At 36.9% G+C, this 13,041-nt stretch overlaps 1 protein-coding gene across 3 annotated transcripts; it reads left to right on the top strand.

Annotated features, from left to right (window-relative positions):
* Nucleotides 1-4,437: 4,437 nt before the first annotated feature.
* On the top strand, nucleotides 4,438-12,310 carry LOC123691155 (protein-tyrosine sulfotransferase). Of its 3 annotated transcripts, XM_045635416.1 has the most exons (5): nucleotides 4,438-4,842; nucleotides 5,608-5,646; nucleotides 6,810-7,342; nucleotides 7,933-8,186; nucleotides 12,041-12,310. In XM_045635416.1, the coding sequence occupies exons 3-5, from the start codon at nucleotides 6,821-6,823 to the stop codon at nucleotides 12,279-12,281; spliced, it is 1,017 nt and encodes a 338-aa protein (XP_045491372.1). In that variant the 5' UTR covers nucleotides 4,438-4,842; nucleotides 5,608-5,646; nucleotides 6,810-6,820; the 3' UTR covers nucleotides 12,282-12,310. The 3 variants fall into 3 exon arrangements, with proteins under 3 accessions (XP_045491372.1, XP_045491370.1, XP_045491371.1); XM_045635414.1 differs by lacking the exon at nucleotides 5,608-5,646 and having other exon boundaries at nucleotides 4,439-4,842; XM_045635415.1 differs by lacking the exon at nucleotides 5,608-5,646 and having other exon boundaries at nucleotides 4,439-4,842; nucleotides 6,793-7,342.
* The last annotated feature ends 731 nt before the right edge of the window (nucleotides 12,311-13,041 follow it).

Here is a 13,041-nt window from a genome sequence, read left to right as displayed (position 1 = left end):
TTTTGACACTGTCAATTGTCATTTTCTTTAATGATGCTGTCACTGTTTGACGCTTATGTTTTGGGGTTGCCAGTCGTACCTTATAGCGGCAGTACACATGGGGCCACGGTGTTGGGCCAGTGGCCACAGTGCTGGGCCAACGTGTTGGGAAAAAAACTGTGGGAAAAAATGAAGGATAATATCAAGATTCCTATTCACACATTGGCTTACTGATCACTCTGCATTAGCGCTTCAAAGATGGACGTAGTGCGTAGAAGTTCTTGCAGCCGTGGCAATCTGGGGGCACGGTAGTGCCCCCGCCAAGACGAGCAAAGCGAACAAGCGAAGCGCACGGGCACTACCTACCTTTTCTCGAAGCGCTTCGACGTTTTTTTGAACCCTCATAACTTGGGTTTGGATTATGCTAGATCAACAAAATTTTCGGGATATATTGCCAATAGCGGACTTATTGAAAATATTAAGTTTTAATTACATTAGCTTTTATACTTCAGATTTTATTTATATCTAAAAAACGCTAATTTCGTCACTGACTCACTGATGATCATCAAAATTCTTAAGGTATTTCCTAATGTCCTAGAAAGCTGAAATTTTGTATGTAAGCTAGTATTAGCACACAAACAACAAAAAAATTATAAAACTTGTAACTTTCATCCCCCAACCCCTTAAACTAGGGGATGGGAGTTTGTATGAGACCTGTAATTTTAAATTAAATTTTGATGACGCTAGAGGTCTAATCTAATAATCTAAAACTTGGTTCCCCTAGATATATATATGTATAGGTACTCCTTGTTAAAAAAAAATTAAAACTTTAATCGACATACTTATAAAATTTTGTTACAAACAACTTACAAAAAGAAATGAAATCCCACCAAAAACATTTTCATGTAAAATGTTGCCAAGACGAGCCCATTTATGACTCGCACTGTCAAAAAGTTATCAGATCTCATGTAGAGCGAAGCTTCTAACACTACACGCCCTAACTCTACAAGGCCTAACTTCACAAACTCTACACCTTAGTCAAAATATGTGGCTTGGCCGTTCGTTACTACAAGAACTATTGTATAACACAAAAGTAATGCACAGTGAATTAATTTTTCACCTTACGCCGATGTGAATGTAGCGAAATGGCCAAGCCACATATTTTGACTAAGGTGTAGAGTTTGTGAAGTTAGGCCTTGTAGAGTTAGGGCGTGTAGTGTTAGAAGCTTCGCTCTACATGAGATCTGATAACTTTTTGACAGTGCGAGTCATAAATGGGCTCGTCTTGGCAACATTTTACATGAAAATGTTTTTGGTGGGATTTATTTATACAGATTACAGTGCGTTTAATTATTACGTACATGTACACCAATAACAATGAGAGCGTTTTCACATTATCCGATCCGATATCGAATATCGGACGCCGATAGCCGATATCCGATATCGGATACAATTTGCCCTTTCACATTGTCCGATAAAATCGTTCCGATATCATCATGAGTGTTGCCAGAATTTTTAGAGAAAACTAAACTAAATTGCCAGTTGATAAAAAGCTAAAAAAGGTATATAATTATAAAAAATTCTAATGATAGATCATAGTTGTACATACATTAAAAATAACTAGGTACGTTAAAAAAAAAACAACTTTTAGTTCAGTTCAGTCATTTAGTCATTTTTTCACTATATTATACATTTATAAAAGTTCATGTAGTACCTATGATAAATTTATTAAGACAATCTTTGTTCTCATTTTCTTTTCTTTTTCTTATTACCACATTGTAATATCCTTAAATAATATTGTCAACCCGTTCAAATATATTTGTAATATGATTGTTGTAATTTCCTATAAGTAAAGATACATAAATTATTTTATTGTCTGCAATTATTTTAGAATTAAGAGTTTTCAAACTTTGTATTCTTTGTTGCAAATTCAAAATAAAAATAAAATCGGTGTGAAATCTCCTCCTTTTTTTGAAGTCGGTTAAAACCAAAGCACTCAATGACAACAATACAATAAACAGCACAACTCTTGAGCACAACCAACATCCGAGTAGGAGGAGGAGCGAGGCAGAATGAGTTAAAATAAAGATTATAGACACTAATGTTTTCGAAGATAGATATTTGAATTTAAGAACGCAATATATTTTTTGTTTACTTCAGTTCAGCCAATTGCCGTATATTTTAATACGGTAATTAAAATAGCTGCCGTATAAATCGTATTTTTAATGCCTATAAATACTTAAATGTGTGTTTTCTTAATAAAAAAAGGTTTCTTTTAATAGAAAGGGTTTTTTGTTACGTAAAGCAAAGAATTTTTTTAAAGATTTAGCGCCAAAAGACTGAAAATACACAAACTAGTGCTTTTGCCTTTTCGAAAATTGAGTTGGCAACACTGAACATTATCGTCCGATAGCCGCTGACATATCGGTGTCGGCTCCGATATCCGATATCGGACCGGACAATGTGAAAGACAGGTACATATTTCATACATTTTACTTCCCTCCGATATCGGATATCGGCTATCGGCGACCGATATCCGATATCGGATCGGATAATGTGAAAACGCTCTAAAGATACATAAATTATTTTATTGTCAGCAATTATTTTAAAATTAAGAGTTTACAAACTATGTATTCTTTGTTGGAAATTCAAAATAAAAATACAATCGGTGCGAAATCTCCTCCTTTTTTTGAAGTCAGTTAAAAACAAAGCACTCAATGACCACAATACAATAAACAGCACAACCAACATCCGAGTAGGAGGAGGAGCGAGGCAGGATGAGTTAAAATAAAGATGATAGACACTAATGTTTTCGGATATAGATATTTAAATTTAAGAACGCAATATATTTTTGTTTACTTCAGTTCAGTATTATATTTTAATACGGTAATCAAAATAGCTGCCGTATAAATCCTATTTTGAAAGCCTATAAATACTTAAATGTATGTTTTCGTAATAAAAAATATTTCTTTTAATAGAAAAGGTTTTAGGTTAAAACAAAGGATTTTTTTTAAGATTTAGCGCCCTTTATGACTGAAAATCAAGCTGAAAATACACAAACTAGGTAGTGCTTTTTTGCTGTTGGTATACTGCCTTTTTGAAAATTGAGTTAGCAACACTAAACATTATCGTCCGATAGTACAACTTTATTGGACGAATAAATTTTAACCAAGGATTGAAAAATCGGCCCTTAGTAGAACAATCATGATAATAAAAGTAACTGATCGTCATCCATTTTGTTACTTTTTGACTTTTGTAAACCCAAGACTATACCTATACTATGACCATACTATGCTGCCCTTATGCTGCCGGCCGGGCCGCGTATTGCCAAACTGTATACTGACCCAGACCAAACCCAGACGCCCATAGTCTGTACTGAACTACATCGCGCTCATTGAAAATTGGAGCAAAGTATTTACGAGCTCAGACCAATCTGAGTACCTAGGTATGCACTTTGCTCGCTTGTATGTAAAGCAAACTGTGACATGCGAATATCTGTAACTACCTATACAATGTGTTTAATAATTTCCCGTATATTTTTGTTATGTTGTTGTGTGTGGTTGTTATACCTATCCGTAAAACTGAACAACTTTCCCTAAAACATACCTATTGTGAATTATTTTGGGTTATAACGAAAGAAAACCCGTTGTACGAGTAAGTATTTTGAAAAATTACTTACCTAACCTAACCTAACCTAACCTAACCTAACCTAACCTAACCTAGTATGGACGTCAGACTCGTATGTATTTTGTTCAAGTATTTTAAAGCAAAATGTATTTCGATTCAGACACGCTCTATACAGTTTGCTCTTCAACTATAAAGGCAAACTGCGATCGAACTCAGAGCAACCTCGGTCTGGGTCAGTCACGGGTCAGTATACAGTTTGGCAATACGCGGCCGGGCCGACCGCGAACGGCGAACTAAACTCATAGGTACTTGCCGGAAGGAAATTTTTGACAAGTGTGTGGCCGGCCTATTACCCCTACCCAAGAAGCTTATATTTAATACACTGGAGATTGCACTATGAACGTTGACTTGTCACGGGAAGGTATGACCTTGAATGACGCCTGGTTGTTCCTTCATCCCTTTCACACCAACTTGCCAAATAGGCGTGAAAGGGACAAAAAACAACCAGGCGTCATTCAAGGTCATACCTTCCCGTGACAAGTCAACGTTCATAGTGCAATCTCCAGTGTATTAGATATAAGCTTCTTGCCCCTACCCTATCGACATGACATGACCACGACGTGAGAATATAGATCAAAGAGGATATAACCACTACGTTTAATATAGATTGTCTCTTTTTGTTTTAGGTATATCTGCGTTTTGATTGACATCGGTCTATTATTGTTAATTTCTCAAGCGTGTATTATCTTCCCAACGTGACATTGGCAGAATTGTACTCAAACAAAATTGCCACCCTTCGAAAAATTGAATTGAATTAATATAGATTGACATTTGACACATGTCAATATTTTTTATCAACCAACAAAATAAAATGACGTTTTATGCACCTATTTCTATTAATGTACAAAAAACGAAAATAACTGGACATTGATTACTAAGGCAAATAAATTTGTGTGTTCTGGTTGTGCTGGAAGAATTATTCATAATATAGTTTTCTCAAACGTCTAGAAGATTTGATATACGTTACGCATACATTGATCATTGATTTAATAAAACAGTTTTATGTGATCTTTTCCTTGCGATAAGAAGTTTTAAAAACTGTGGTAATAATTTTTGTAGTTTATAGTAATTTTACAGCTTCTATCGACATAAACGACTTTGCAGTTTCTTAAAATTAAAGGAGATGCGTTGGCAACTTAAGATGTCATTTCTCCAATAGGGATCAAATTGATGTAGGTGAGTAAGTCATTAGATCTCAACCAATAAAGTAATTAGATACGATTTTAATTTACCGGGTATCGGCATCTCTCTGCTATTCTGAGTTTAATTAAATTATTATAAAGTACCAAGATATGTTTCGTACTAAATTTGGATTTTCATTTTCAAAAACATTGCATTTATTGGTTTGTAATAATATAAATTAATATTTTGTAATTATCGGCAGTTAGACTTTTGTACTTACTAAGAGTGCCTATTGATGGAATTAGAATCTCATCCATTTGATGAAATAATTTACCTAGATCTCAACAAGTCTTTGCAACATTTATTCCTCTTCAATATGTTTCCATGTCAATTGTAATTTGTGTAAGCTTAGGCCAGTTGTATGAAAATGATAGTGTAGCTTATGATGAACCTTAGTTCACATGGTTGACATAAAAGTTAGTAAGGTTTCTGTTTGCACCTCTTAGATAATTTCTGTATGCCTTTAGAACTTTTTTCTAAAGCTCAAAACACCTGCTTTGTATTATAATTACATTTTTATTTTGTAACTAGCTGCTCCGCACGGTTTCACCCCCGTGGCTCCACTCCTGTTGCCCGTAGCGTGATGAAATATAGCCTATAACCTTCCTCGATAAATGGGCTATCTAACACTGAAAGAATTTTTCAAATCGGACCAGTAGTTCCCGAGATTAGCACGTTCAAACAAACAAACAAACAAACTCTTCAGCTTTATAATATTAGTATAGATTATTGCAAACACTTGAAATGAATTTGTTCCAGGGTCTGTTAAAATCAAACTGCAAGAACTGTATATATATCGTAAGTTTTAAATATAACATTTCCAACTGGTTTTAGTTTTTATTATAATGGTAGGGCACAGAGTTAAACTTTTCTTTCTTTGATACAAATTAAATTTTCTCTTTATACAATTTTACATCACATGATGAAGGCAGTTAGGAAAAAAGTAATTTGTACATGTGATATATAATTTTCTCATCAAAATTAAAATACTACTTAATGATTGGATCCCATTTTGCAAGGATCCTAGGTAATTAGGTATATCATAATATTATTGCTATCCTGGATATTAATACTTTTTGTAGTTTTTTAGTAGTAAGTTTACAATAATATGAGTTTGTTACAAAAAACTCATATCTATAGGTGAAATTGCAAGAGATTCATGTATTTTATGATTATTCTAAAAATTATACTAAATAAATCATAACCATCCACATTGAGATGAAAAAAAAAAAATAACAAATAAACACTTGTGAATGTGTTAACAATGTCTAATGTATCTCAACCATTCAGATAGAATTTGCAAAAAATCACATTCCAGCGGGGTATAAACTTGTATTAGGCTTATCATTTATGTGGTTTTTCTATCCCTAATAATAGTAATGTAGTAGTTAGGCATATACTTCAAGGATAGAAAATTCGAGAGGATCATTGGTTCTAAGAATGTTGGGAATTTTCATGTATTGATTAAAATTACAAAGGTCATACGAGAAAGATGAATATTTCTTGCTGATACTTTCCTTTACTATTAAAGATGTTTAAGAATTAATACATACTTTAATCAAGAAATTTTTCTTAAACTGTTAAAGTGACATTCAAAAACAACAGAAGTTATTATTTTAAATTATATTATTGCAATAGTTGTAATATTATTACAGCAATTTTACACCAAATCAATTTATTTCACTCATAAATTGAATCAATTTATTTTATGCTTGTTTTTCAATATTAAAGTGCAGTATATAATTTGCTGTCCTTATCTTATCTATACTCAGGGTGTTATATTTATATATGAATACAAAACTGTATGTATTAAAAATAATTCTTGTAAAAAAATTGCATAAAGGCCAAGAAAAAAATTAATAGAAGAATCAAAGTACAGCATATAAGCAGTATAAGCATCAGTAATACATATATTGACTAAAATAAAATGTACACGGGGTGAAGGTGTCGCGCGTTCGCAGGCGGGCCGGGGATGGGTCGCGGCGCGCGGCTGCGGCTGGCGCTGGCGCTGCTGGCGGGCGCGGCGCTGCTGTGGGCGTGGCGCGGGCGCGGCGCCGGCCGGCCGCGCAGCCCGCGCGACCTGGGGCTGCCCGTGGAGGGCCGCGACTTGCCGCTCATCTTCATCGGCGGCGTGCCGCGCTCGGGCACCACGCTCATGCGCGCCATGCTGGACGCGCACCCCGACGTGCGCTGCGGCCAGGAGACGCGCGTCGTGCCGCGCATCCTACAGATGCGCCAGTACTGGATGAAGTCGCAGAAGGAGAGCATGCGCCTCGAGCAAGCCGGCGTCTCCAAGAACGTCATCGACAACGCGATCGCCGCCTTCTGCCTCGAGGTGATCGTGCGCCACGGTGACTACGCGCCGCGCTTGTGTAACAAGGATCCCCTCATGTTGAAAATGGGCACTTATGCCTTAGAACTGTTTCCCAATGCCAAATTTATTTTTATGGTGAGGGACGGCCGGGCCACTGTGCATTCTATTATTACGCGAAAAGTGAGTTCTAATATCTCTAAGTTTAGTAATCATTCATGTTTTCATAATTTTTGCGCATTCTTTATTTTATAATTTCATCTTTAAATTTATATATACAGTGTGGAAATTTTCGATGGGCCCTGGAGGGAAAATAGTAAGTACATAAAATACTGAAGATGGAAAATTTTGCTGAAAGGAAACATTTATTTTTAAAAAGAAATAAAACTGCATTCAAAGATTTTCGAAAAATTCACTTGCTTCGACCGGGAATCGAACTTTCCCTCCAGGGGCCATCGAAAATGTCCACACTGTATAGGTACTCACTTGTTTTGTTGGCAAAGTAATTTAGAAGATTTTATTGTCCAGGGGTGTATGGGTGTACCACCCGATTTCAAAGAAATCTATATTTCTATAAGGTCGATTAAAAACTACACTTTGAGGTTACCCTTTCTAACAATTTTACTGTTTGCTTGATTTATATTTTCTATTTTATGGTGTTAAATGAAATTTAAAAATAGTGCGAACGGTGCCTCAATTTAAAGAGGACCGTGTAGCACACTCGAACGGCGAACCGGAGCCGCGTCCGCATAACGTAATGTCGCACTCGGCAGGTGACCATCACCGGGTTCGACCTGTCGAGCTACCGGCAGTGCCTGAGCAAGTGGAACCGCGCCGTGGAGGTGATGCACCAGCAGTGCCGCTCGCTGGGGCCCGCGCGCTGCCTGCTGGTGCGCTACGAGGCGCTGGTGCTGGCGCCGGCCGCCACCATGCGGCGCGTGCTGGCCTTCCTCGACGTGCCGTGGGACGACGCCGTGCTGCACCACGAGCGCTACATCAACCAGCCCGGCGGCGTCGCGCTCTCCAAGTACGCTGCCCCTTGCCCCTTGCCCCTTCCCCCTTCCCACTCCTCACATACAGGATCGTTGAGTGTGCACAGCCGATTATTCCGTAACTTTACAGATATCGAAAAACTTAACTGATATCGAAAGTACGTCTTTACCTAATGAGTAAAATGACAATAATAACTTTCTAGAAATAAAACGAAATATTCAATTTTTTTAGATTAAACACAGACACAGTGGGTGCATACTTAACGATTACACCACAGTTGACAGATATATACCACGTACATACAGTGAGGAAACTATGCCCCTGCGATTAAAATATTGTGACGTATAGCTATAGGGCTGTTACCTTTTTGATATTAAACCGACTTCAAGGAGGAGGTTATCAATTCGGCCTGTATATTTCTGTTTGCTTTTTTTCACAGTTGATTTTGTGGTAATTTTGAGATTAAAACCCGTTGAAATACAAAAATGGTGTAGCCAATATGAATTTACAAGAAGAAACAATCCGAATTAATACAGCTTGTAAAAGTGAATACGTTTTTATCAGTGCTATATTTTGAAATCTTGTTTTGTTATGGACGCCGAAGGCTATTTAATGTACCTAAATTATTTATAATGATTGATATTTGTATTATACACAAATATAATATATTCAATAATTATTTTAAACCAGAATTTACAATACTTGTATGTAGGTATACCTACTAAATTATTTTTAAAACGATAAATTATATTAAAAAACACAAAATATGCAAAAATAAATTAAAATTATTAACGAGCATAGAACCTCTACCTTTTTGTTTTAGGAAGAAAAAGAAAATAGTTTGACAGGCTTAGTGCTTGACAAAGTGGAGACGCCACGTATCGATAAAAATACAATAATTATAATATCTATCTTTTTCTTCCCTAATATTTACGTAATTATTATGCACATAAATTTAAACAAGATTTTTTTAAGGTTTCCATTTTTTTAGATTTTTGTGCTCTTCTAAATTGCGTAAAAATAGATGCGATCTTTAAACAGAATGGACTCCTAATAGTGACTATATTATTACGCTTCTTCATCGTTATGACGAGAAACATCTCTTACGATACAACTTCGCTTCGTGTGCGCACTCATTTGACAACGTACGTGCTCGTATCGTTCTCGTCTTCCCCACTTATATATCCCTCTATATCCCAAATTAAAGGATCATACAGATACGCCTACAATATCGGACGATGCCGTCATGCGTGAATACGCTTTGAGTCGCAATCGTTCGAGGGTTAACAAAAGTTATAGTTCAGGATCCATCGCCCATTTTTGCACTTGATTACTATCAAGCTAATTTTCCGTGAGTAGCTTTATTTTGATGAGACGCCCAATAATTTCCTGTACGAAATTCTCGATTGTGGTAGCTAACAGAGGTAACAAGGATAAAATTGTTTGATTTGATGGTTCTCAAATATTTATTACGCAATTTGTAGGACAATATATGTCTGTTGAATTATATAAATTTTAACTAAGTGAAAACAAAAAAAAAATCAGCTGGTTAGTAATCATTAATTATGAGGACCGCGTTATCGATACACATTGCAAAGAGGGGACTCTTTGATCACACCATAGATTTTGTAGGACAAATATTTTTTCGAATAATTTAGATAATTATCTTAAGATTGAACAAAAAGTTCTAGAGTGCGTGAGTTAGTAACGTAAGATGTTTCTTCGGAAACATGTCAAGAGTCCCTAGCTAATAAACATACTAAAACCCCGGGACACTCGGAGGAGCCCCGGAGTGGGGGGAGGGGGGAAAAGGTCCATTTTTTTCATTTTTCGCTTAAATCTAAAAAACGGTACATGTTAGAGAAAAACTTTCAAGGAAAAGTTGAAAGGCCATAAAATTATCTACAAGTTGTACTCAAATCATTTTTTCCTATATCCTACCGTTTCTGAGTTACACGCAGTAAAAATGATTTTGGCTCAAACAATTTCCCCATACGATCAAAAAATATTTCTTTCTTCCAAAAAAACTCAAATGTGCAACTTGTGACCGGTACTGATAGATTGCTCTTAATTAGGTCTATAATTTGTAAAATAAACACATTCCTCCATAGAATATAACTATAAAAATTTAAATTATTTTTATAAACTAAAAATATTTTGACAATCGATTCCTCCTAAAGGCTTAGGAGGAATCGATTGTCAAAATATTATATTAGGGTAATTTTAGTTACTGAACTTGATATTTTTATTTTTTTCTTCCAAAAAACTCAAAAGTGCAACTTGTGACCGGTACAGATAGATTGCTCATAATTAGGTCTATCATTGATAAAAATACCAGAATCCACCACGGAGGCCTTTACAGGGAATTAAATTTTATTAGGGTAGTTACGATACTTGAACTTTTTATTTTTTTTCTTCCAAAAAACTCAAATGTGCAACTTGTGACCGGTACTGATAGATTGCTCTTAATTAGGTCTATAATTGGTAAAATAAACACATTCCTCCATAGAAGCCTTTAGGAGGAATCGATTGTCAAAATATTATACATATTAGGGTAGTTTGAGTTACTGAACTTGATCTTTTTATTTTTTTTCTTCCAAAAAACTCAAATGTGCAACTTGTGACCGGTATTGATGGATTGCTCTTATTTAGGTCTGTAATTGGTAAAATAAACACATTCCTCCATGGAAGCCTTTAGGAGGAATCGATTGTCAAAATATTATATTAGGGTAATTTGAGTTACTGAACTTGATCTTTTTATTTTTTTCTTCCAAAAAACTCAAAAGTGCAACTTGTGACCGGTACAGATGGATTGCTCATAATTAGGTCTATCAATGATAAAAATACCAGATTCCACCACGGAGGCCTTTACGGGGAATTAAATTTTATTAGGGTAGTTACGATACTTGAACTTTTTTTTTTTTTCTTCCAAAAAACTCAAATGTGCAACTTGTGACCGGTACTGATAGATCGCTCTTAATTAGGTCTATGATTGGTAAAATAAACACATTCCTCCATGGAAGCCTTTAGGAGGAATCGATTGTCAAAATATTATATTAGGGTAGTTTGAGTTTTTGAACTTGACCTTTTTTTTCTTCCAAAAAACTCAAAAGTGCAAATTGTGACCAGTACAGATAGATTGCTCATAATTAGGTCTATCATTGATAAAAAAAACAGATTCCACCATGGAGGCGTTTAGGAGATATTGAATTTATTAGAGTAGTTAGGTAAAATAAAAAGCTTTCGAATTTTTCACATTTCATGGGATGTAGCTCGAAAACGGCTGCGAATAGAAAAAAATGATGTAAGTACAACTTGTAGATAATTTTATGGCCTTTCAACTTTTCCTTGAAAGTTTTTCTCTAACATGTACCGTTTTTGAGATTTAAGCGAAAAATGAAAAAAATGGACCTTTTACCCCCTCCCCGCACTCCAGGGCTACTCCTAGTGTCCCGGGGTTTTAGTATGTTTATTACCTAGGGACACTTGACATGTTTCCGAAGAAACATCTTACGTTACTAACCCACGCACTCTAGACCCCCCTTGGAGGGACTCATTCAATGGACTAAATCATCAAATCAAAAAAAAATATCCTTGTTACCTCTGTTAGCTACCACAATCGAGAGTTTCGTACAGGAAATTATTGGGCGTCTCATCAAAACAAAGCTACTCACGGAAAATTAGCTTGACAGTAATCACTTGCAAAAATGGGCGATGGATCCTGAACTATTATTAATTTACTTTAAAAGCTACATACGTAGATAACTAATCAGCGTACTACGTAGCTATTTTTACTATGCACTCGCGTCGTTCGAGTCTACTGAATGGTGTCTCAGTGCTGGTCGGTCGGGCCGCGACTCCAGCGTGAACCGTTCGGCTCTGTTGCAGCGTGGAGCGCTCGTCGGACCAGGTGGTGCGGCCCGTGAACCTGGACGCGCTGGACAAGTGGGTGGGCGGGCTGCCGGCCGACGTGCGCGGCGAGATGGCCGAGCTGGCGCCCATGCTGTCCGTGCTGGGCTACGACCCGTGGGCCAACCCGCCGCGCTACGCCGAGCTGCTGCGCGCGCCCGAACCGCACGACCCGCACGCCCCGCACGAGCCCGCCGCCGCCGACACGCGCCCGCCCTGACGCTCGCTCTAATATAGCTCTTACGTGAATACGCGCCTTTTATTTATTTCCTTTCCCGTCCCCCTCACATATAAACGTCTGAAACTGACGAGCACCATGCTGTTATTGCGTAGCGATTACTCCTATCGAAAAATATTTATTGTACAGAAATGATCTGGTTAGTGTTTTATTACAATATAGACGTGTTACCTTACATACATACGTGTTACCTTAGATTACAAAATAAAAGACAGATGGAGCGTTGCCGAACTAAACCGAATAATTTATCGTCATTTCCATAACCTAACCAATCAGTTGTGCATACGCATTCCTTCTGATTGGTTGTGTTTGTACTAGCTTTGTCTTATATTCGTACCTTATCTTATCTTTGCACGGCTCGACCCGCGGCCGGGTCGAGTCAGCGCACTATGGAAAACGAACCGTATGACTTAGACAATACGGGCGAAATTGGTGGAGTTGATATTGCGGAGAATAATGTAAGCGGATCGGAGGAACGTATTATTGAAAGCGGTGATGTATTAGATATGGGAACGGAGGATGTGAATAGGAAGAGGTCGAGGATACGGGAGGAGAATTCATCGGAGGAGGATTGGAATATTGTTTCTAGAAAGCGTAAAGTTGTGCGTGAAGGCAGTATAAACGAGTTGGAGGATAAAATTGAAATAATTGTAACAAGCAGTTCTGTGTTACCTAAACAGCTCACATTAGCTCGTTTATTCAGCGAAAATAAGATTGGCGGTATATGTCGTATTAAATATTT

This window comes from Colias croceus, chromosome 4 (genome assembly GCF_905220415.1).
Source record: "Colias croceus chromosome 4, ilColCroc2.1".
In the NCBI taxonomy this organism is placed as follows: domain Eukaryota; kingdom Metazoa; phylum Arthropoda; class Insecta; order Lepidoptera; family Pieridae; genus Colias; species Colias croceus.
Note: the sequence above shows the minus strand (reverse complement) of the source record. Positions and strands in the feature narration are given on the sequence as shown.

Coding starts and splice junctions, on each gene's coding strand:
- LOC123691155 (XM_045635416.1), top strand. CDS start 6,821: ATGGGTCGCGGCGCGCGGCTGCGGCTGGCGCTGGCGCTGCTGGCGGGC. Junction 7,343..7,932: donor ATTCTATTATTACGCGAAAA/GTGAGTTCTAAT, acceptor CGCACTCGGCAG/GTGACCATCACCGGGTTCGA. Junction 8,187..12,040: donor GGCGGCGTCGCGCTCTCCAA/GTACGCTGCCCC, acceptor GCTCTGTTGCAG/CGTGGAGCGCTCGTCGGACC.